Source organism: Phragmites australis, chromosome 1, assembly GCF_958298935.1.
Source record: "Phragmites australis chromosome 1, lpPhrAust1.1, whole genome shotgun sequence".
Lineage (NCBI taxonomy): Eukaryota > Viridiplantae > Streptophyta > Magnoliopsida > Poales > Poaceae > Phragmites > Phragmites australis.
Window position 1 is genome coordinate 20,991,831 of NC_084921.1, and position 23,628 is coordinate 21,015,458.

General features: G+C 40.7%; 1 protein-coding gene across 2 annotated transcripts; it reads left to right on the top strand.

Annotated features, from left to right (window-relative positions):
- Positions 1-10,336: 10,336 nt before the first annotated feature.
- LOC133912613 (GDSL esterase/lipase At5g62930) lies at positions 10,337-23,518 on the top strand. Of its 2 annotated transcripts, XM_062355448.1 has the most exons (8): positions 10,337-10,482; positions 10,596-10,688; positions 10,754-10,869; positions 11,178-11,255; positions 11,375-11,515; positions 21,561-21,640; positions 21,996-22,160; positions 23,048-23,518. In XM_062355448.1, the coding sequence occupies exons 2-8, from the start codon at positions 10,604-10,606 to the stop codon at positions 23,202-23,204; spliced, it is 822 nt and encodes a 273-aa protein (XP_062211432.1). In that variant the 5' UTR covers positions 10,337-10,482; positions 10,596-10,603; the 3' UTR covers positions 23,205-23,518. The 2 variants fall into 2 exon arrangements, with proteins under 2 accessions (XP_062211432.1, XP_062211441.1); XM_062355457.1 differs by having other exon boundaries at positions 10,349-10,688; positions 21,564-21,640.
- Positions 23,519-23,628: the final 110 nt, after the last annotated feature.

Below are 23,628 nucleotides of genomic sequence, written 5' to 3' on the forward strand. Positions count from 1 at the left end.
AGGCCAAAATAGAAAAGAAAAAGGGTATGTAGAAATTTTGTAAATTATGGTTTTTGAAAATTACATAGGCCTTGGAATTTTGCGTATAAACCTAAGGACTTCGCAAAAAATCTCAAAATACTTTTCTTGTAGGAAGGTACCCCTAGAATTTGAATTTTGCATATATTTTTAGCAATTATGCAGTATTTATTTCTATGTTTTTGTTACTATTAAATTGCTTGTTATGCATTTTAAATTCAGTAATATTAATATAATAGCATAGAAAATATCAAAAATTTGTAGTAATCCAATTTAACATCATGATGCAACTTTACTAGTAGTAATACTTGCATTATTGAATATGTAGATGGCTGGCATCACGAACAAGGAGTTCGCTGAGCTGAGTGCTGAAGGCTGCAACTATCTCACTTGGACATTAAATGTCCGGATTGTACTCGGAGCAGATAGTCTTCGTACTATCATTGGCTTAGGAACAAGTGGTGCAATGCTTCCCATGGAGGATGAGAATGATCATGCACTTCATTTTCTTCGCCACTATTTGTCACGTCCTAAATTCCATAATCGCGTGATTAAGCTTAATCATGCATCATTAGCATCATAATTAATTTCGAGGTAAATTATTTTGGTGCACTAAATCACTTTGATTGAAATCAATTGGATGAGAGAAAGAAATTCAGGAGAGAAAAGAATTAAATTCACAGTTAAAACGGACATCTTTCTCTTTAACATGTGGGACCCACCCGACCCCACACCTCCTCCAGTCCAAAGGGGTAGCCCGCCTGCCCTCTCTCTCTCCTCCTCACTCTCCCTCACATCCCCACCCGAGCTCCCTCTCCCTCTCACTCCCCTCTCAAGCACTCTCTCCCTTTCTCCCTCAAATCCACGCTCTAGGAGCTAAATCAAGGTGAGCATGTGGTACCATTGCGATCATGAGCTCGTAAGCTATCCATCCCTCCAATTCACTTTCATTTCCCCAGAGTATTTGAGCCAGATTTGGTGTCTCTTGGTGTTTAGGGTGGAAATGTGAAGAACACCGGGTTTTTCATCTTCCGAGCCTTTCCTCCTTCAACCAACGGTCCTCAAGCTTGGCAAAACATCTTGGGTGAGTCTCCTAGGCTCCCATGGCATCGATGCGCGAATTGGTTGGTCGAAATCCAAGAATTTGGAGTTAGGTTGAAGTTCATGAGTTCTTGATGTTTTGGTAGCATTAGTCGAGTTTTGGTCGATTTCAGCGTATGCACGTGATCCTATGCGGTAGAGGAGGTCAAGGTGATGCTCTAGGTCCAAATCCGCACCCCAAAGGTCACTGGAATCATCACCGATGAGCTCGTCAAGTTTCCCCAGCTGTATACAGTGGTCTAACCGCCAGCTCAGGCTGGTCAAACCGCCAGGGGCCAAAACCCTTTGTACGCAGGTGGTCTGACCACGTTTCTAGCAGTTTGATTGTGACTCTTGGCGGTCTAACCACCCATATGCCTGCGGTCTGACTATTGTCAGCTGTTTCAGCATAATTTTCTGTTGGCTAAAACTTGTAAAATTCATAATAAATTCTCTGTAACTCAAAAATTATGAAACTAATTTTTTTGGTTTCATAATAAACTACTCTATCTATTAAAAATATTCCTAGCTATTAAATGTTGAATTAAATTTCTGAGATTAATTAATTAGGGTAAATCTTCATTAATTCACCGATAATTCTTCACAAGTCCAAAGTGGGTGAATCCAATTTTGCTAGTTTTCTTATGACTTGTTCTAGCTAGAAAAAATATTTTCATGCATTGTAAAGCATATTTTTATGGTATTTCATCTTGTGCATATTGTGGCATGCATTGTTGCACTTTATTCATACTCATGGTATTGCACGCATTATTCTTTTTAGAGAACGTCGAGCCAGTGATCCAGGAGAGCGAGGGAAACTTTGGACAGCTACCTGAACAGTAAGGCAAGCATCTAACATATTGCATCATGTCAGTTGAATTGAATGAAGTCTAAATATTGATAAATTATGCTTATGTATAGGTTTGCATGTAGAGGGAGTCGATGTCGGGAACAAATGGGTAGAACCTATGCCGATTGCATTCTTCTACCTTGATGACTTGTTCATCCATGTTCCTTGTAGCTTTGAGATGATGTTATGTCTAGGTACAAGTTCGCGAGCATATGATTTACTTTTGTCACACAAATACATGGTTGAGATTGTTATGGTTTTGTTGAGTGGTGAGTACGAGACGAGATGTGGGCGTTGTTAGGGGTGTCATTTGGCCTCAAGGAAAGTTCGGGGGCAGTTCAGGAAGGGAACCCGGACACCGTAGGCCCCTTGTATCATTTAAGGCCGTCGGTCAGTACAGTTGGCTTTAGTACTTACCTTACTCACCACATGATGATCTAATGGTAAGGTGAGCCAAATACCTTCGTAGTTGTAGCTTTGTGGGGCCTGAACATTGACGGTGTGAGCGAACGGGCTTGTAAGTGGCACTAGTTTACTTTGGGAGTAGTTCTAGTACCGCCGCACCGAGCAATGCATGCCGCACATGGTTTGTAATATAAAAGTTTATTACTTGCTCTTTGTTAAGCTATGTTGTGATGTACTATGTTGGAGGCATGTGTTCCGATCATTGGGCACAAAACACGTGCTGGGACTACTGGAACAGGATTCTGGTTAATCGTCGAGGTTGGATTATGAATAATGATCCTCTGATGATTAATTAGAATACTATTTGGACGGTTCCTCACACCATCTCTTTCCCACTTTGAAGGAAGACTATATGGCAATGACCATCTCTAAGGCACTATAGGATGCAGTGCATGAGCGTTTTGAGTGCCTTAAGTATACCATCAAGCCTCTCACAGAGCAAGAATGGGTCCGGCTTGTTTCTGTGACTTCAAGCATGTCAGAGAGTACAACTCCTTGTTGCATCACATTTGCACACTCCTATGTCTCTATGGAAAAGAGATCACAGAAAAAGGAGAAAATTGAAAAGACTCTCTTCACTTTCCACCCGAATGCGGCAGAATCCACATGTAATGACCGTCAATCGAAATACAAAAAGTATTCTGAATTAATTGACATGTTGTAGCTTCATAAAATTCATGACGAAGTTAAAAACAAGAACTTCTTATCCCAACCACAAGGAAACAAAAGTGGCCTTGAAGTCAATCACAACTCTTTCAAAGCATGTAAAAACCGCAATAAAAAGCAGGAAAAGGGAGGAAGGAAAGTGGTGGCAGACAAGGTCAAGCCTGATGATGATAATGGCAAGAAAAAAAATGAAGTGAAGCCATATGGTGAGCAAAACTAGAATCTGCAATGCACCAAAACATGTTATGAAAGTATACCAAAAGAAGAAGCAGGAGCAGCTAGAAGCACATCCCACCATTGCTGTGGGGATGGAGGTTGGAAAAGTAGTCACAATTGAAAGGGTAGCATCTCACATGGAAATTGATTATGCTCCCACACTGGCAGTAAAAGACCTCCCAATGATAGATGAAGAGGCCTCTACTTTGCTCTCCTCCACTGCCATAGAAGATGTCATAAAGGATAAAATGGAAAAGAAAGCTATTATAGAAAAAGTGGTCGAATATTTCACAGACTCTATCTAGAATTAGAGTAATTAGTCAATTATTTAGTTGCTGAATTTAGAAGGATTGAATGAAGGAATAAAATCTCTAGAAGAGCAAGCCTAGCTACAAACAATATTTTTGGTATTGAACAAAATATGTGTGGCACCCGTAAGGAGGAAGTGTATTGTGGGTAGTAGAATCACAAACACCAAAAGATGTATTTTTAGTCTATTAGAAATAGCTCTGAAAAGGTGATGACTGTCACTGATAGTGATAAATGCATACTACCTATGGGAACTATATTGCACATTGAAGAAGCATTGTTGTACCCTAAATCTACAAGAAATGTCTTAAGTTTTAAAGATATTCGCACTAACGATTTCAATGTAGAAACGGGTGAAGAAGATGGTAAGGAGCACCTATTTATCACTAAGCATGATAGTGAAGTAAGAATACTTGAAAAACTTGCCTATATGAGAAGTGGTTTGTACTACACTCGCATTAAAGCATCTCAATTGTTCACTGGTAGTGCAGGATTTTTCTCCCTATAGCATGATAAAATAGGTCTCTCTAGTCTTAGAATGATGAGAAATAGGTCATTACAAAAATGTAAAGAATTTTCCGAATCAGCAAGATTTTGTATGCCCTGTATGTGCTACCGGGAAATCAATAAGAAGACCATCTACCTTGAAGGTATAAGAAGAAATCCATGCATTCCTAGACCAAATCTAGGGGGATATTTATGGTCCTATTTAGCTGCTTTTTAGCCTATTTTGGTACTTTATGGTATTAATAGATGCATCCTCGAATTAATCGCATGTATGTCTATTATCTACCTGTAACCACACTTTTGTAAAGATAATCTCGTAGATCATACATATTAGGAATATTTTTCCTGACCATCAAGTGAAATCCATTAGAATTGACAACGCTAGAGAATTTACTTCTAAAAGCGTTCAATGATTATTGCACTGGTGTGTGAATTAAAGTTGAATATTTTGTATCGCACGTCCACACTTAGAATCGACTAGCTGAAGCACTGATAAAAGGAATAAAATTCATTGCTAGACCTTTGTTGCAGCACTGTAATTTGCCTGCTATATGTTGGGGATATACAATCTTTCATATAGCAGCTCTCATTTATTATAGATCATCCTCCTATAACATTCATTCAACTATGTGAAAGGATAATGATGTCGCCTAGAGTGGAGTGAATAGGCGTTTTTACAAAAATTCGTCCCCTTTTACCGTTGGCCTAAACTTGCAGTGGAATATAAACTAACGGGTTTTACACAAGTGAAAAACCTAAATATGCTAGGCTCAACTAGTGCACAGTCACCCTAAATAAGTGTGGAAATTACAGTCCTAAGGTGACAAAAATCACTCTAATCTAGCAAGAGATATGCAATAAAACTTAAATTGAAAAAGGTTGGAAACACTGTTCATATGCCTGAAATTACTGTTCACTGGATGAAGACAGGAGTCTCCGGGTTGTACAGGTCCGGATACTCCGGTGAAGTCCGGATTTTCCGGATTCTGTACAGAACTGTGCCCGAAACTGAATACAAATGATGGGTAGAGAGTTCTAGCTCAAACCAAGTGATGTTGTGTGTTCCCGGAGATGATTCCAAGTAGATCCACGAAGAACCTACACTCAAATACACACAAACAAGTAGATCGAGCAATATGCACAAAGATTTGAGCAAGAACTTAAAAGTAAGGAAACAAGAGAGGAGACACAAGATTTGTTTCTTGAAGTTCGGATTCACCACTGTGAATCCTAGGTCTCCGTTGAGGAAGCTCCAATGAGCCGGGTCTCTTTCAACCGTTTTCCTCGATCCACTAGCTTTATCTCTTCCCTTTCGGAGGCGAGATCGACCTTCACAAACTTTCCCGCGGCTCACCACACGTGCGGGAGCTCACCGGGCAACACCTAGCCAGATAGGAGGCTTCACCTCCAAGAGTAACAAACGCAATCGAATTTCTTGCTGAGAACTCAAGTGCTCAAGATTGGATTTTAGCTCACATGCACTCAATCTTCCAATCTCTCAACCCAACTCTCTTTTCTTCTCAAATCACACATTAGAATGGAGTGGGAGAGGTTCTTTTGGCTTTAGAGGATGTTCTTTTCGTGCCCTTGCAGCAGCCCCAAAGGATGGGGTGAGTGGGATATAAATAGCCCACTCTAAAGAACTAGCCGTTACTGTTCTGACACACTTGCCCCGGAGTATCCGGTGAACACCAGAGTATCCGATCTGAATTCCAAAAACGGCGTCAGAACGGTCACAGAACGTGTCAGAACTAGCCGTTAGGCTCTTTTCTGGACTTTTACCGGAGTATCCGGCCTACACTGGAGTATCCGGTCGGCACTTAACACAGAAAATAGCCTCGGAGACTTCTCGGAGTCTCCGGCCACTTCAGGTAACGGAGTATCTGGACTTCACCGGAGTCTGCGACCTTTCCAGGTACCGGAGTATCCGACTTACACCGGAGACTCCGAGTACAGCACAGCCGACCTCCGAAAAACGGCGATAACTTTTGATCCCGGAGTCCGATTTCGACGATTTTGGACTCTATGGAAAGCTTATTCAGAGGGCTACACATCCTAATTGAATTCATGACCTAAAACACATAGGATCAAATTATAAACATTTCAAAACCTATTTTAGACACTTCCACACTTTCCGCTTCGGACTCTTAACAAGAAATTCTTACTTTGGGTTTGGTTGGGAACTCTTGAGCACTGAGACGCGACAATTAGCTCACGTTGTATCCCTCTTAATAGTGCAGCATACCTATACTCAAATTCAAAGATAAAACTCGTTTGAACCACTTTGAGCTTTTGAAAAACTTTCAAGTACCGCTTCTTTCTTCCAAACCTTGATGGTTTCCAACTTTCATATATTCTTCACTCCATCTCTTCTTGATTCTTCATATGATTGATGTGAATCATCCATAGCTTCCCATGGCCTCGCACGGTCCATTGGCGCAAAGCCTTTACTCGCTCTTCACCACCGCCTTGGTCCTTCGGCGCCAAGCCATTTGCTTGCCCTTCACCACGGATGGTCCATCGCAGCCGAGTCTTACTTGCCCTTCACCGTCTTGCCATAGAAAACCACTTTGTATTCGATATCTTCAAGGAATTCATTTTTTCATATATGGAGTCCACTTTTGTTCTTCACTCTTGACATATGTGATTTCAATTCAACTTATGCCTTCTTATAGATCCTAACCCCAATTCACTCTCAAGCATAAAGCACATGGGTTAGTCCATAAAACCTAAATGACAACATTTATACCTTAAGTTACTTGATCTCCACAAGTAACTTATTAGCCTTCATGCATATTGTCAATCTTCATATAGAACCTAGCCCCACTCATTCTTAAACACATAGCACACGAGTTAGTCCATAAAACTCTATTGACAAGCATACTTTTAGTTACTTGATCTCCACAAGTAATTTAGCCTTCAAGCTTATTGCTAATCTCATTGAGCTTCTTTTTCTTCTTATGAGCATCATTAAAATCTCAATGACTTTTGATACAATTCTTTGAACTCATGGTATTTCTCAAAAAATCCATGCTTCATCATTTATGCATCTTCTATGAAATAACCTAATAGCAATTCTCAATATGATCGTTAGTCCATAGGTATTTTCATCACTTACCCGAGCATCGCCTAGAGCTCATTCATCTTGATGCATTTTCAATCTCCCTATTTACCTAGAGCTCATGTATATCTCTCATTCATGCATCACCTATGGAACAACCTACTAACAAACTCCACACCATTGTTAGTTCATAGGTATTGTCATTAATTACCAAAACCACACATAGGGGCTGGATGCACTTTCACTATGCAACTAGTGCAAAAGGCAATTCCAAAATTTTTCCATTTATACAAATTTGGATATATGGTTTATTTTTCAATGCCGCCGCCACAAAAAACCGCTATGGGACATTTGTGGAAAGTTAGTATATATGTCAGTTATGAGACTGCATCCATAATATAATATTTAGAACCAACAACTGGAAATCTGCATACGGCCTTCGCTGACTGTATTTTTTATGAAAATAATTTTCCATCATTATGGGGAGAAAATACACCCTTAGATGAAGAATGTCGGGAAATTATTTGGCAGGTCGAAGGAATTACGGCACGTGATCCACGCACTAGTGAAGCAAAGGATGAAATATAGAAAATTATTGTTTTGTAGAAATTAGCAAACGATCTGACTGATCATTTTTTATTTGAAGAGCGTGACTAATTCACATGTGCCTGCATGCAATGCACCAGAGAGGGTGGATGTACCTTTTTTTATTTTTCGGACCTCCTACGACAAGATGAGACTTGGCGATATAGAACCTCATGAAGTAGGCATACTGGATTTTAATATTCCCACGTAGGAAGAAAACCAACGAAAATATGTGTGTTGAAATAGAAATTGACGCTGGTAAACTAAAGGGCATTGCTCCAACAGTAAGAAATAATGAAGAAGGGCATGAAAGTGTACCCCCAAAAAATGAAGAGCAAAATGTAAAAGCACCTAAAAGTGCAATCAAAGATGAAATGGCAATGAACTATGTAAATTTAGAGGAATCCTAGAACAAAAGCAACCGCAATAGTTAACGTATACTTTGCAAACAAAATTACCATAGTTATAGATCATGACCCTGAACCTGCATCATTCACTGAATGTAGAATAAGATCATATTAGCAAGACTGTCAGAAGACAATAACAGCGAAACTGTTGTCCCTGAACAAAAGAGAGGTTTTGGGCTAGTATGCCGTACAACTCCCCACATCAAACCAGTAGGATACAAGCGAGTTTTTATTTGTAAGAGGAATAAAAGGAATGAAATTGTGAGGTACAAAGCACGACTAGTGATGTGAGGTTTCACTCAACGAACAGACGTTGATTACGAAGAAACTTATTCCCTGGTGATGGGTGACATTAACTTTAGATATTTAATCTCGATAGCAGTTAATTTGGAGTTGAAAATGAAATTGATGGACCTTGTGATCATATATTTTTATGAGAGCCTTGATTTAGATATTTATATAAAGGTACCTGAAGGAATACCATTGCTAAATCAGGATAGAAGAAATAGGCACTTTTATAGCGTACAATTGAAATCTCAGGATGGATTTGTGCATATGAAGATGATCTGACTATCATCAGTACAGAAAAAGAAATAGAAAAAGAAAGCATGTACTTGAAGTATGAATTTGAAATGAAAGATTTTACTTAGGCATGTAGCTAGAGCATGTGACAGATAGAATTTTAGTACTTCAATCAAACTACACTGAGAAGGTATTAGAGCGGTTTGAAAAAAATTCCTGCTAAAACGTCCATGGTCAGAAGGTCATTGCAAGTAGATCAAGATCTCTATAGACCTAGAGAAAAGGGGGAGGAAGTATTGGGACCAAAATTCCTAATACGGTGTAGAGCCTACTAAAGACATTGGAAGGACATGAAGAATATTCTATGTTACTTGCAAGATACTCCCTCTGGTTGCAAATATAAGTCGTTTTAGCCTCTTCAACTATTCTCTAAATATAAGTCGTTCTCAAACTTCTATGCATTTTTTCCTCTTTTGTTCCCGTCTTACCCTTGTTTAATAAATGCTACTACTCTCACAAATGAATGAGTCATCTTTTCCAATACAGAATAAATGAAGGGCAACAAAGTCATTTGATCTACTTTCTTAATTCTTGTGCACAAGTCTAAAACGACTTACATTTGCAATCGGAGGGAGTAGTAAAGATCTAAGTTTGTTCTACAAAGAATTAAGATCTAAGTCTGATTGGATATACATATGCTGGGTATTTATCAGACTCACATATAGCGAAATAATAGACTGGTTATGTTTTTCTAGGTGGCAGAGTTGTAATTTCCTAAAAATCATTAAAGCAAAGTCTTGTATCTACTTTGTCGAACTATTTAGAAATAATAGTTTTATATGAAGTCGTACGTGAATACGTATGAATTAGAAGAGTGATCAATCATATCCAGTAATACATACCAAATAATATGAAAATCTTACATATTATTTACTAAGTCTCTCCTTACATCTAGTTTTGAAAGATATACTTGTAGTATTGAGATGATGAGGTTTAGAGAGTTGCACATTTTAGGGGAGAATTTTCACATAATACTGATAAAAAATTAAATTTTAGTCAAGAAGATTAAGTACCCAAAGTTAATCATAAAGATTATATGAAATATTTTGACGGATGATACTTTTTTTTCCTTAAATGAGTTTTTTTTTGAAGTTTCCCATATTAAGGTTTTAAACGAGATAATTCGTGTGACTATATCACGAATTACGTACTCTTTCTTAATTTTCCTCACTGAATTTTGAGAAGTTTTGATGAAATATATGTATTTTACGAGAAGTGTCAAAGAGTGTTAGAAAATCTGAAGTTTGACAATCAAATATAGGTCTATCTTGATATCTTTAAAGATTCAATTATATCTCTTAGAGGTTTTAGCACTATATATATATATATAAGATAGAACTCTTATTATAATACACATATAAATAAAAATAGATATATCTTATTTTATAATTATTTTCTCGAGGGATACTACACATGTAGCGGTGGTTTGACAATCGAATATAGGTCTATCTTGATATCTTTAAAGATTCAATTATATCTCTTAATGTTTTTAGCACTATATATAAGATAGAACTCCTCATTATAATACACATATAAATAAAAAATAGATATATCTTATTTTATAATTATTTTCTCGAGGGGTACTACACATGTAGCGGTGGTTTACACGGATAACCTCAAGCGACCAGCTCTCGTCGACCCGGCTGGTGGCTCCTCCCGACGCCGCGCGAACCAACACAGGGGACGCAGCGGCGGCAGGAATCACCGGCGATCCGGGCGGCGGCGGGAATCACCCGGTAAGCTCCTATCCTCCTCGGAAGAGCTGGGCGGCGGTTCCGTTGTCCAAGGGCTTCGCTTTACTCGAGGCCACGAATAATCACACTCCTTCCAAGTGTCACCTGCGTTGTAGCCCCATCCATGACGACGCCCGGTTCCTGCCCCGCGTCCGCTGCCGCCGCCTCATCAGCCGGACACCCTCCCGTCTGCCTCGCCGATTCTGCAGGTGGGTTCTGCGGCGTTCCCTTCCCATTCTAGCGAGGTCTCTCCCTCATGTTGGGTTTCGAGCAGGGGAATCCCAAGGAATGTTGCGGCCGCGGCTGGTGCTATTCGGCGATTCCATCACCGAGCAGTCCTTCCGCCCCGGCGGCTGGGGCGCCGCACTCGCCGACTCCTACTCCCGCAAGGTATATTCAGCTCCCCCATTCCTGTCTTTCTGCATCTAGTTGATTTGTTTTGCTCCCCTTGTGGGGCGTAGACGCATTGCTTTTTCAGGGAATTAGGAACTCTTAGATCTCGATGTTTGGTTGCTCAAATAATTGCTTAAAGAACTGGTTCAGTAATCTATTGATCATACAATTACTCGGACGGTGCCTCCTGTGCTTGTCAACATTTGTGCCTTTCATAAGCCTTTCAATCTCGTGGAACATTGTGTTTCTTGCTTAGTTTCTTTTCTATTGTACCGTGATATCCAGTGCTTTTCTTTTTATACCAGGCTGATGTAGTTGTCAGAGGCTATGGTGGATACAATACAAGATGGGCGCTTTTCTTGATCCATCACATATTTCCCCTGGTAAGAGAGTTGCGTCCAGGCTCCAGCTTATTGCAACGTGGTGTCCCTGCGCCTTATCTGGTCACGCCAATATTCAGGAATACAGATTGATGTGTGCTAAATCATCATATGTGCTGCAGGATGGCTTAGCATCTCCTCTTGCAACAACTATATTCTTTGGAGCAAATGATGCGGCTCTTTTAGGAAGAACTGGCGAGCGACAACATGTTCCAGTTTCAGAGTATAAAGAGAATCTCAAAAAGATTGTTAAGCATTTGAAGGTAATTTCTTTATGTTGTTAATTACTGTAATTTTTTTTATCATTGCCATTATACTGGATGTCTGGATATGCTGGTATCTTTATTTTCTATTTACAGGACTTGGGCACATTTAATGGGTCATGTGAAATATCTGATTTTCTATAACATATAATACATCAAGTGCGTCTATAAGCAAAAGTGTGGTAAACTTGTATTCTTCTCGAGTATATTAGGAAGGACTACAAGTTTGTAGTGTTGACCAAAATATTTTTTGTTAAATGGGCATAACTTATGTTGGATAAACTATGCTTGTGTGGTTGTGTCAAAGAGAAGTAAAACTTCACACATCTTTTTTTATCGAACTCATAGGAGAACTGCGTGCCATAGCATTAAGTAGGAATAAAGTTTTGAATAGAACACAAAACGCACACACCGAAAGGCAAAAAACAACGCACACAACATGAGCTTTTCTAACTGAACAACGCACCATCGAGAAAACAGAGCAACTGAATGGTGACTGAAGCCCAGCCTACAATAGCAGCTGCGCATCGCACTCGCACCCGTAGCGCACTAGAGCTCTGCTTCCTCCCTGATGACCTGCAACAACTTTTTCACGTTTGACGACGCACCTTTGAAGACGCAATCGTTGCGGTGCTTCCAAATGGTCCAAAGCCACAAGGATGGCTAGTGAATTGAAGCCCTTGCGAGCCATCGTATCGATCCGCAGGGATTTGCTTCACCACCAATTTGCGAAGGTGACATTGTGGCCCTACGGCGCAAGTTGGCCCAACCCGACGTCGCTCATCAAGCCGAACTAGGCCTTCTTGGCGAAGACCTATGTTGCACGGATGCAGTGATATGGATACGCGATACAATGATACTTCGATACGCCATTTTTCCAAAAAAACGATACGGGGATACATCTATATATATAATAAAAATGAAAAATACAGATTCATGTATTCACAAGGGCAGCACACATACCAAAATACGTTGTAGAATTCAACAGACCATAAATATTGCATAACAAGGTTCCAATACATTACAGACCATAAATATTAGGTAGCTAGGTTAAGGACATGACAATGATAAAGCATGAACGACACTTGGTAAGTCTAATTGTTGCTTTCATGCACGGTCTCTGATCCAACATCATCTAGATCAAGTGCCCCAAGATCTTCTAGAACTCTCTCAATGTTTGGTTCATCAAGTGAGCTCAGCAAGCTGAAGAAAATCAGCACCACCTTCAATATCAACTTCAAAGCTATCTCCTCCAACATCCCACATTGTTGATGGACCACGGTAATGCTCTTCACTTTTCCTTGAAAGAAGACGGAAGTTGTGGTGTGCGAAAACTAAATCCTTAGCATGCCCGGGATTGAGCCTGCAACAATTCAATTGCAATCGAACATTCAACTCCATGCACGTGGCAACAATTAAGAAATTAACAAAAGAAGGGATAGAACTACAACTTGTTTCTTAAGGCACTATGGATCAACCCATAGGTACTCCAATTTCTTTCAGCACAAGATGTTGTTGGTTGCCCAAGTAATTTAAGTGCCAACTTTCTCAAGTCTGGAGCAGAGTTACCATGAATTCCCCTCCACTGTTTTGGTTGCATATAAGCTCTATCCTCAAGTGAGTCAAAGGAATTAAATCCATTTCCAAGCATAGAGAAATTAACACATTGTTGTTTGATCTTTTTTAATTCCTCACCAGAAAAAAACCTCCTGAAACGAGCATTTCTCATTTCCGAAATCTCATCATCATTATGATGAGCTTGGCGGTTTGGAACCTCACTATTCCATTCATTACTGTAATACCTACACCAAAAAGGTGTGCATTGATTAGTGAATGAGACAAGAAAAAATAAAATTCTGTAGTGGATTAGTTTGTGTGAACATTACTTGGGGTTTAGTGAGTGTGCCATGCAATGCAAGGGGATGTTACTTTTTGTCCATCGACTCACTAAGATCTCATGCACAGTAGAGTAAAAAATGGATTCATCATGTGGTTCCTTCCCTTCATGGCGATAGATCACATTCTTGACCTTCTCTATCATCGTATCCCACATCTCATATATCAAATGCGTGAGTATATTTACCCTAAGAGGTATCGCACAAGTGGCACTGGGGGAAGCGATGCGAGATATGTGTGCCTGTGCGTGCATTGTGCAGCAGATATGTGAGGAGTATATTTACCCTAAGATGTATCGCACAAGTATTTGGATTATTTTAATTATTTGAAAATAATAAAAAAGGCCGATACGCCTCGGATACGTATTTGTATCTGATATGGCATCGAATACTGATATATGGATTTTTTGTAGTATCCGTGCTTTTTCGCACACAAAATGAGCAAATGCTGCATTGTCTCGTTTGCTTGATCACACAAGGGACAACTTGACGAGTGTGGCAGGCCATGGTGCACCAACCTGTCTGTCATCAAGCAGCAGTCATGCACGGCTAGCCAAAAGAAGAATTTGCTACACCGAGGTGCCCACGATTTCTAGATCCTCTGCCAAGGCTCGAATTGGATGCTTCCTATGAAGAACTGCTTGTAAGAGGATTAGGCAGAGTATGCGCCTGAGGCCGACGACGCCCATGAATGCACATCGTCGACCTTCAGTTGGAGTTGGTAGTCTTCCACCAAGTCCTAGAGCTCTAAGTACTCTACAATTGCCACGACTAACAGGCCACCCTTGATGTCTTACACCCATCGCCGATTTTGTATGGACTCTTGTACTGTTCGTTGATTGCATGCCTCATTGGAGACGCACGCATACAGGTGCGGAGCAAGGACCCGTATCACCTAACCATGAATCCAGTGGTCGGTCCAGAATAATGTAGAGTAGTCATTCCTCACTGTTGACCACAAAGCGACGGAGAAGAGGGCCTGCATAGTGGTATGCATCAGTAGCCGAAATGAAGCCCATGGCTTGTTCAACTAGGTTTTCTAGAGCCACAACCATCGCATCTGAAGCGCCCAGCCTAACGTCTTGAGGTCGTGGATGCATAACCCGATGAGCTCTAGCGGTTAGCACATCTTCGACTAGGCGACCAGGCAGTGGCCACCATTGGCGTCCTTCCTGCCCTTCCAGAGGAAGCCATGCCGCAACTTGTCGATGGCCTTGATAGCCCACTGTGAGAGGTCCATCGCCATCAATTGGTATATTTGGATGGATGTGAGTATCGCTTTGACCAGGATCTACCTTCCTGCTTTGTTCATGAGGCTCGTCTTCCAACCTGGCAGTTTACCAGCAACTACCTTGTCAATGAGGGGTAGCAACTCGGCCTTGGTGAGTTTTCGGATTGACAAGGGCGCTCTGAGATAAGTGCACGGGAATTGCTTCACCTCGCAAGGGAGGAGCTCCTGGTTCATCGCTAACTCTGGATCAGCATGAAAGAACATTTGCTGATGTTCATGTGCAACCCTGAAGCGGCATCGAAGGCGCTCAGGATGTCCTTGGTCATGTCAAAATCTGCAGCAACTGGCTAGAGGAAGAATACCACGTTGTCGGCGTATAACGACATGCGGTTGAAGGCCCTCGGTGCTTGCATGGTTGATAAGGCCGTTGAGCACATCTATGACAAGTATGAATAGCATGGGGATAGGGGTCGCCCTGGTCAATGTGGCTGAGAGCAGAGGGCACAGTGTTAGGGAGCGGGTAGGCTACGATAGCACAAAACAAAATTTTTTACTGCGTTCAACCAGGAAACCATACGAGTAAGGGATTATGGATCGTTACCACTAGACATGCGGCACAACGGAAGAAGAGTTAGAGCAGACTGGTCTAACGTCGTGTGCGTTCCGACTTCCGAATCAGGAGCGATTCAACTTCGAAGTTGAACATGATTAGGAGTCGAATCAGGTGTCGAGTTCTAGTCACCAAATCGATCAGTGCCGCAGTTATAGCAGTGTCTCTACGGTATCCACACATCTTGGGGTGGAACACCGTATGCACCCTCTCCACCGCCTCCCCTTATATAGAGCACTAATGGGCTTTCATGTTGATGGTCCATTAGGACTCTAATTCCTCATGGATCACAATCCAATCAAACTCACTAACGAATCCAATCCGTATATATTGTTCCAACCCATTAAGTGTGTGACCCGTTAAGTTCATGTATAAATGGTACAACTTGGAAACCCTTTTTGGAAGTAAAATCAACAACGGTCTCTAGCATGACACATTGACTTCCGAGTATACATAAAGATCATATCGGTTGAACCTTGATATACACATGCAACGATCCTTTTGCCTCACGATACCAGTTAAGCTCAAGGCGAGATAAGTGCGATCCTTATGATAGTTTGATCATTCACTCAATCTTATAGTGGATTACTAAACTCGTGGTTAACTTTTTAATCATATTGACATAGCCATGCACTTTTTAATCTAACCATATTGAGGGGTCCAAAGATATCTCTACCATTATGTAGGAGAGACAAATTTCATCTTGATCACTTATACCCCGCAACATGTTTCATGGCAAACTCGAAAACTATCTTTATGACTACCCAGTTACGAAGTAACGTTTGACAGCTCCAAAGTGGGCTATTTCACATTTTGGGAATCAACGACGATCTTAGGTCTAAGGATCCTACATGTACACTATTTGTGATTACAACTGATAGCACATCATATAACAATCATAGTAGTATCTCAATGTGGGTCTATCTAACATTATGTTCTCTAATATATGTCCACATTAGTGATTTGATATCTTCATATTTATGATCCGTGAGACATGATCATCAATCAATACATGTGCTAGTCTATGAATCATTATTGTCGCACATAATGATATATGACCAGGGATCATTTAAAATAACATCATAATAAAACAAAGAGCTTTACAAACAAATCACATACTTGCTAATCAATATATATAACAATTATACATGGAACAAAATAACAAATTATTCAAAACTATATAAACATAGACATGATATAATCATCTCTGATCGTCTCTAGGGCATATCACCAACACATAGTAGATTGCACCGGTTTGAACCTAATCCTAAGTGGTGCAGGACCTCAATCAAGAAGGCCATGGAATGGAGTTTTTGACAATTTGTGAATTGCTGATCTTACGAATACGTGAATGAAGTAGGGATACTTCCTGTAGCCGAATCGTACGTCAAAACATAAAGATTTATACATGTTTAGGCTCCCCGAAGGATAATAGCCTTATGTCATGTGATCTTGTATTAATCTTCGAGACATTACAAGGGAGGAGTCTTGGCTAGCCAAGATGGGATCTAAACCTAGTCGAGGGCTTTTTGCGTGTAATCTTAGCGAGATGTTGATGTAGATCGTAAGTACAGAAGGCTTTGGAGCTCGTGGTGCACTTGAGGCTTTTGTAGACTTGTGCAATGAGCTTTTGTCTTGTTTGATGGACTTGTCCTCCGCAGTGTCCCCTGCCTCCATATATATATGGGGGTCGTTGTGTAGCATCCGAACTCCTTTCCGAGTAGAACTCGTTCATCCTTAAACTTTCGGATAAACTTTCATGTTTAAGGGGTATTCTGGAACCTATGGGCAGTTTCCATACGTCTAAGGATTCATTTTCCGGATACAGTCATATGCTCCGAGAATCTAGAAAACCCTAGAGGATTCGTATATGTATAGGACAGTCGTATAGAGTAATTTTATATTACTCATCGTCAAGCTCCCCATCAATACGTGAAGTGAGGTTGTGACGAATCAAAAACTTGCTCAGTCAGGGGAAACATCTAGACAAGCTGTTTCTTCGAGTAATAACTGACTTCCGGATGCTTGGATAGATGTATATCCTACCCGGAGTGATTTTAGACACCTTTGAGTAGCTATGTGAGCCTCCGAGTAGGTACCTCATTCGAGTAGGGATTCCGGGTTAACTGAGAAATATCATCCCAATTTTTCAGGATTACTCGCTTGACGGTTTCTTGAAACTTCAACCGCCACGACGGAAATTCCGCGTAGTGGTGAAGAGAATCTTTCCTGACAAAAGATCATGATGACATTTGGAAATTAAGCACATTTGGAAATTAAGCTCTCCTGGGATTTCGTACCAACAACCTCTGCTTGCGTCGGAAGAGATCCTAAACATAAAATGTGATGGGACCCTGGCACAGGAGATCATAGCTCCGAGTAGTATTTGGAATCGCTAGAATCGCTAAGTTCGCTTAGGTTTTCTTCTGTATCCAGTGCTTAGGAATAGAAACTTAGGGCTCGTTTGGCAGGGCTCCAAATTCTCGTAGAAACGTTTTGGTTCCAGATTCTCCCAGGAAACGTTTCTTTCGTGAATCCCCCTCCATTTTCTGAAACGTTTGGCAGGGATTCTGGATTCAGATTCTTGAAGAAAAATTACCTGGAAGTGAATCGAAACAGGTGAAACACCATTTTGGGTGATTCTCCTCGCAGTGTTAAAAATGAGAAATGTTTCAGGTGATTCAAGGTGAAACATTTCACGTTTTGGTGCATTTGGCAGGGATTCTAGAGAATCACTAGAGAATCTGAAACGTTTCTTGCAACCAAACGGGGCCTTATTTTGTTAGTAAAAAGCAAAAAAAAAGAATGTAAATGAAAATTATGGGACTTCTTGGGAACTCATGCCTTGTGCTACTCGCTTCCTCCTCATGCTAGGGTAGGATGACTTCGTTACTAATCGGGTCAGCCCTAGGTTCGACGTGAGTGAGAGGCATCGTAGCCCTTGGGCGCTTGAGGGCATGATAAGGAGCATTTGTCACATTTCGTGAGTTCATAACTTAAAACATCGTCTTCATGGAAAGGAAGTCGTTTCGGCACATGCACAATATGTTATCGTTAGCTCTTAGTATATTGTATTCATCCAGCCCTGGCTGGTTATCTAGGAAGAAAACTCAGATAGACAATCAAAGCTAATAAGATAAAAACTGTTGACCGACCATTATGAATCAGCCAAACGGGGTAAGGGAAAAGAATTGAACACTCATACTTCCCTTCTTGAGATAGAAACTCTTGTTTCCTGAAGTCGATTCCTATGTGACCTTGTTCGAGCTTATCCAGGTGCGCACGATAGGTAAAGGTACTTGAATTGCGGGTTACCACCGATGTACCCGTCTTACGGGTGCCAGACGTTTAGTTTAAGGAAGAAAAAAAATGACAAAGAGATTCAAGCAACCTTAAGGAAAATATGAACCTTTACTAGTGTAGACTTAGTATTGGTACTTACACATAAAACTTTTGGAGTTGTTCGACGTTCCAAAAATTATTGAAGACTCATCCATCCTCCATTGATAAGAGACCCAGGGCGAGTAGACTCGATCACTGTGTAGAGACCCTCCTACTTCAGGGATAGTTTGCTGATGTTATGTTAGCTTTGAACAAGTCATAGAACCAGGTTCCTAGCTTTGAGGGTTTGTTGTCAGACGTCTTGGTCATAGTAGCTCTGGAAGGATTTGATTTTCGGCTAATCATATTAGCACTTGAGTCCTTTCTTGATAGAGATACCGAAGGAGACGAAAAGGAATGTGAAACCCTCGAGCGTTGCCAGGAAGGGACCCCAGAATATTAAGACCCCAAATCGCAAAAGGCCACGACAAGAGGATCGTCTATAGAGCTTGAGCGGGCTGATGGATGCGTCTACTGTGAAACTGGCTTGACGAATCTTTTTACCATCGTCCTCACATCGTGGAGAACTATAGGCCGGTTTTGTCTGAAAGCTTTTCCGACCAAGGTTCGAAAGGAAGCGTGAGCTTCCCACACCTCTCCATGGATTTCTTCGAGTAGTTTGCTGCTCTGCTTCCGAGAGATGCACGTCATGAGCACTTTGTGGGTACCTCTTCTATAGAGGGTATCTTCGACCAGGGTATATGTCCCGACCCATGGGAAACCTGCTTGGATAGTGCCTTGTACTTAGGTACAACTCGAACCTGAAGAAACTTGTGGATTGGATTTATCCACGTATCTTCGTACTCGAGTGGAGTTATGAGTTCCCCTGTGACTCCTTATGGAGCTTCAATTCCTAGTGACGTCCAGAGCTGGCTATAGGTCTCTTAGACCACAACTCCTTCGGTCGTGTCATCATAACCCCTGTGACTCCTTATGGAGCTTCAATTCCTAGTGACGTCCAGAGCTGGCTATAGGTCTCTTAGACCACAACTCCTTCGGTCGTGTCATCTTATGATGTCACAGACGGCTTTGAGAATCCTTTTTATGATGTCACAGACGGCTTTGAGAATCTTTTTTAAAAGATCCCAGGATGTCCTGGAGATTATCGGTGAGGCAATTGTCTTTCTCAAGACCGATGAATCTCTTTTCTAGCTTTTCACCTCCGCAAGTATGCTGCCATGGTCTTATATGAGGTTTAATACTTCTTGCCAACTTGCTTCACCACCAGCTATGAATCTCAATTCATGAAGAGGCGGTGGATGCCGAGTACAGGAGCTACTCGAAGATTGGCGAGCAAGCCTTCGTACTCAGCCGCATTGTTTGTAACCGGGAAGTCAATCTACAAAACATATTGCAGGTATTCTCCGCTCGGGGAGAGGAGGGTTGCCCTAGCCCTCGAGCTTTTGAGCATTAGCAATACATCAAAGTACCTCGGGTACTTAGTCGTTGGCATTCTAGGACTGGTTATTCGAAGGGTCACCATCGAGTCCGAGTTGAGGGCATCATACGTCTCGCTCCCTTTCCTTGATGAAAAAAGGGTCTCTTCAGCATCGGTTGTGATTCCTTACCTGGGAAGTCGTATCTTAGATCCACCTTATCGACCATCGGATCCTTGTCCGGCAAGAGGGTAAAGTTGTCGTAGAACCCATCCTTCGAGAAGCCAGTTCTTGGTGAATACTTGGGTGGAGTCGGCGACATGTTGCGTGACGAGGATTCGACATCTTTGGTCATAATTCCCACGGACGGCGCCAACTGTCGACAATTTGTGAACCGTCGATCTTACGAATACGTGAATGAAGTAAGGGATACTTTCTGTAGCCAAATTGTACGCTGGAACATAAAGATTTATACAGGTTCAAGCCTTCTAAAGGATAATAGCCCTACATCCTGTGATCTTGTATTGATCTTCGAGACATTACGCAAGGGGGGGGTCTTGGCTAGCATAGATGCGATTTAAACCTAGTCGATGGCTCCTTGCATGTAGTCTCGACAAGATGTTGATGTAGATCGTGAGTACAAAAGGTTGGGGGCTCGTGGTGCGCTTGAGGCTTCAGTAGGCTTGTGCAATGTGCTTGTGTCTTGTTTGATGGACTTGTCTTCCGCAGGGTCCCCTTCCTCCGTATATATATGAGGGTCGTCGTGTAGCATCCGGACTTCTTTCTAAGTAGGATTCGGTCATCCATATACTTGGAGATAAACTTCCTCGTTTATGGGATATTCTGGAATTGCGGGTAGTTTTTTTTACGTCTAGGGACTCCTTTCCCAGATATAGTCGTATGCTTCGAGAATCTAGGAAACAATAGGGGATTTGTATATGTATAGGACAGTCGTATACAGTAATTTTATATTACTCATCGTCAGGAGTCGAAGGCCTTTGATATGTCAAGCTTGAGGAGTATCTGTGGCTCTTCTTGTCTGTGCAACGCTCTTACCATCTGCTGAACCAACAAGAAGTTGTCTTGTATGCTCCTCCCGCGAACGAATGCACTTTGATTCGGTGAAACCATAGAAGGCAATCGAAGCGCCAGCCAGTTAGCCATCTGTTTGGCCATGAGTTGGCAAATAATGGATACGTCTGATTGGCTGAAATTCCTTCACCAGGACCCCGTTGACCTTCTTGGGCAACCCAGTGCACACATCTTGAAGCTCCTCTAGACTAATATCATTTATTTCCTGTTGTAGGCCCTTCTATTGAGATTTGAAACTTGAGAAAAAACTTTTTAGGCTTTATTGAGTTTGAGACTTACCACTCTGTCATAGTGATACATCATACCATTTTAACAGATAATCTAAGTCTGTTTTGAATGTAATCATCAAAAATTTAATCTTCAATCTGGGTACTAGTTTAGTAACTAGGCTTTTGCATCGATATTCATTTGTCATTCTTTAAAGTTATTGTGCAATCTAATATTTAATGTAATATCAAAGCAGGATTGTTCCGATTCCATGGTTATTGTGCTTATTACGCCACCTCCTATTGATGAAGAAGGAAGGGAAAGATTTGCACGGTTGGTATAATGGATCTTGTTGAACTCTCTTTAGTGTTTCTCTTCTTGTAATTCTAGTGACTGCCTGACAAAAGAAGAATTAAATAAAAAAAAATAAGACATGGTGGTGATTTTACTCTTTTGTCTGTTAATGAAGGATTACTGTTTGGAGTACAGTTTTATTTGCTCGTGACACTTTTTTAGACTTGTTTCTAATTGAGCTATTTTACATTATTTATTTTTCTGTCAGTTTCATTTGTATTTCTTGGCTATCTGGTCTGGAATTATGAAAATGTTAGATTTTCTTTTGTTATGCCTCAAGGTTTACTATATGTATTACATGGACTATAGCAATCCTGATCATTGTTTCCCAAAGGTCGCTGTATGGAGAGAATGCGAGGAAGCTACCTGAAAGGACAAATGAAATGGCCGGTGTTTATGCTGGTCAATGCATTGAACTAGCCAAAGAAATGCATATACCCTGCATTAATATTTGGTCCAAGATGCAGGAGACTGAAGGATGGCAGAAACTTTACTTAAGGTAATACTTCATGTTCAGACTCTATTTGCTTTTGTTGTCCATAGTAGTGGTAACTACTGTGTTTATATCTCAAGTGTACATGTGTAGTGTAATAGATGTCGTTTACAATAGTTTCTGTTGTATGAGTCATTTTCCGTAATTGGACACATGAGAAAATTCCAAAGATTAAAAATATTATTCATATTATATTTCAGTTTTGGAATAGAAAAAAAATGAGCTTTGTCAATGTTGTGTTGTTTTCCACCAAGCGTGAAAGTAAGCGAACTTTTTTTGAATGAAATCTAGCTTGGTGACATGGTTTTTTGTCATGCGTGGTTTATTGATCTTTGTTTTATTTGTTTTGGTACTTTGATTTCACACCGTGGTTTATAGAATATTGCCTTCACAGTGTGGCATATAAAAGTTGTTATGGGGTTTAGATGATTTTGGTACATTTATCGTCATGCATATATTTGTGGGGATTCCAACTATGAATATTGACCAATAAATTTAAGAGGCCTATGACTTTGTACGTTTGGATATGCCGAACTGGGTTTTTTTGGGGCAGTGCAGACAAGCTTTGATTGTTTGGTCTTGTAAGCATAAAAGAACATTGTTCTTCTGAACCTATACTTTACAAAAAGATTGTTATTTACAAAAAAGATTGCTGCAATTAGGCTTCATTGGGTCTTGTTTTTGCTTATAGATACTTTTATTTATTGTCGTTATAAAAAGGTTCTTCAGAAAAAAACTGTTGTGAAATATCCAACGTAGCTGTAAACCTCGCAGGTACCTTTTGCTGGCTTTGCTTTAGCAGCAGAAGCTTATCCAGAACTAGTTATTGCTTTTTTGTTCCAAAACCTGATACCTTGATAATGATTGGAAATGTTTCTGTTTAAATCTCCCAGTGACGGGCTACATCTGACACCGGAAGGAAACGAGGTTGTTCACAAGGAAGTGGTCAAAACATTGAGACATGCTGGTTTGAAAGCAGAAGATATGCCGTACGACTTCCCTCATCACTCTCAAATAGATGGCAGCTGTCCAGAAAAGGCCTTCCAATGAAATAATTTGAAGCTGTGTGATGTTTGAAGTTTGAACTGCTTGCTTCCTGCATTGGAGGTTTTGATTTCCTCTGAGCAAAATTAAGGACCAAGGCTTCTGGAAGATGCTGCTTTTGATTCTTGTACCCTTGCCTTTTTGGATTGAAATTTTTTAACTTGCATTTAAGCTCCGTAAGAAATGAAACTCTTTCTCATTGTAGCGAGAAATAGCTATTAACATGCTATACTAGCAGTTTGTATTCTGTAATGGCTCATATTGCTTGCTGGCAAGCAAGCTTGGCGGGAATATAAGGCATGTCAATCTACATCAGAAAACGGTGTTCAAAGCTTTGCTACGCAGTGTGGAATTATTTTGTATTACGCAATAAACTTTATAACAATATGTCATTTAAACCTTGGAAAATTTTAGAAACAGAGCCACAGAG

Excerpts from the sequence above, each read along its gene's own strand:
- LOC133912613 (XM_062355448.1), top strand. The coding sequence starts at position 10,604 with ATGACGACGCCCGGTTCCTGCCCCGCGTCCGCTGCCGCCGCCTCATCA. Across the intron at positions 10,870-11,177 it reads CCGACTCCTACTCCCGCAAG|GCTGATGTAGTTGTCAGAGG; the intron begins GTATATTCAGCT and ends TTTTTATACCAG. Across the intron at positions 11,256-11,374 it reads TCCATCACATATTTCCCCTG|GATGGCTTAGCATCTCCTCT; the intron begins GTAAGAGAGTTG and ends TATGTGCTGCAG.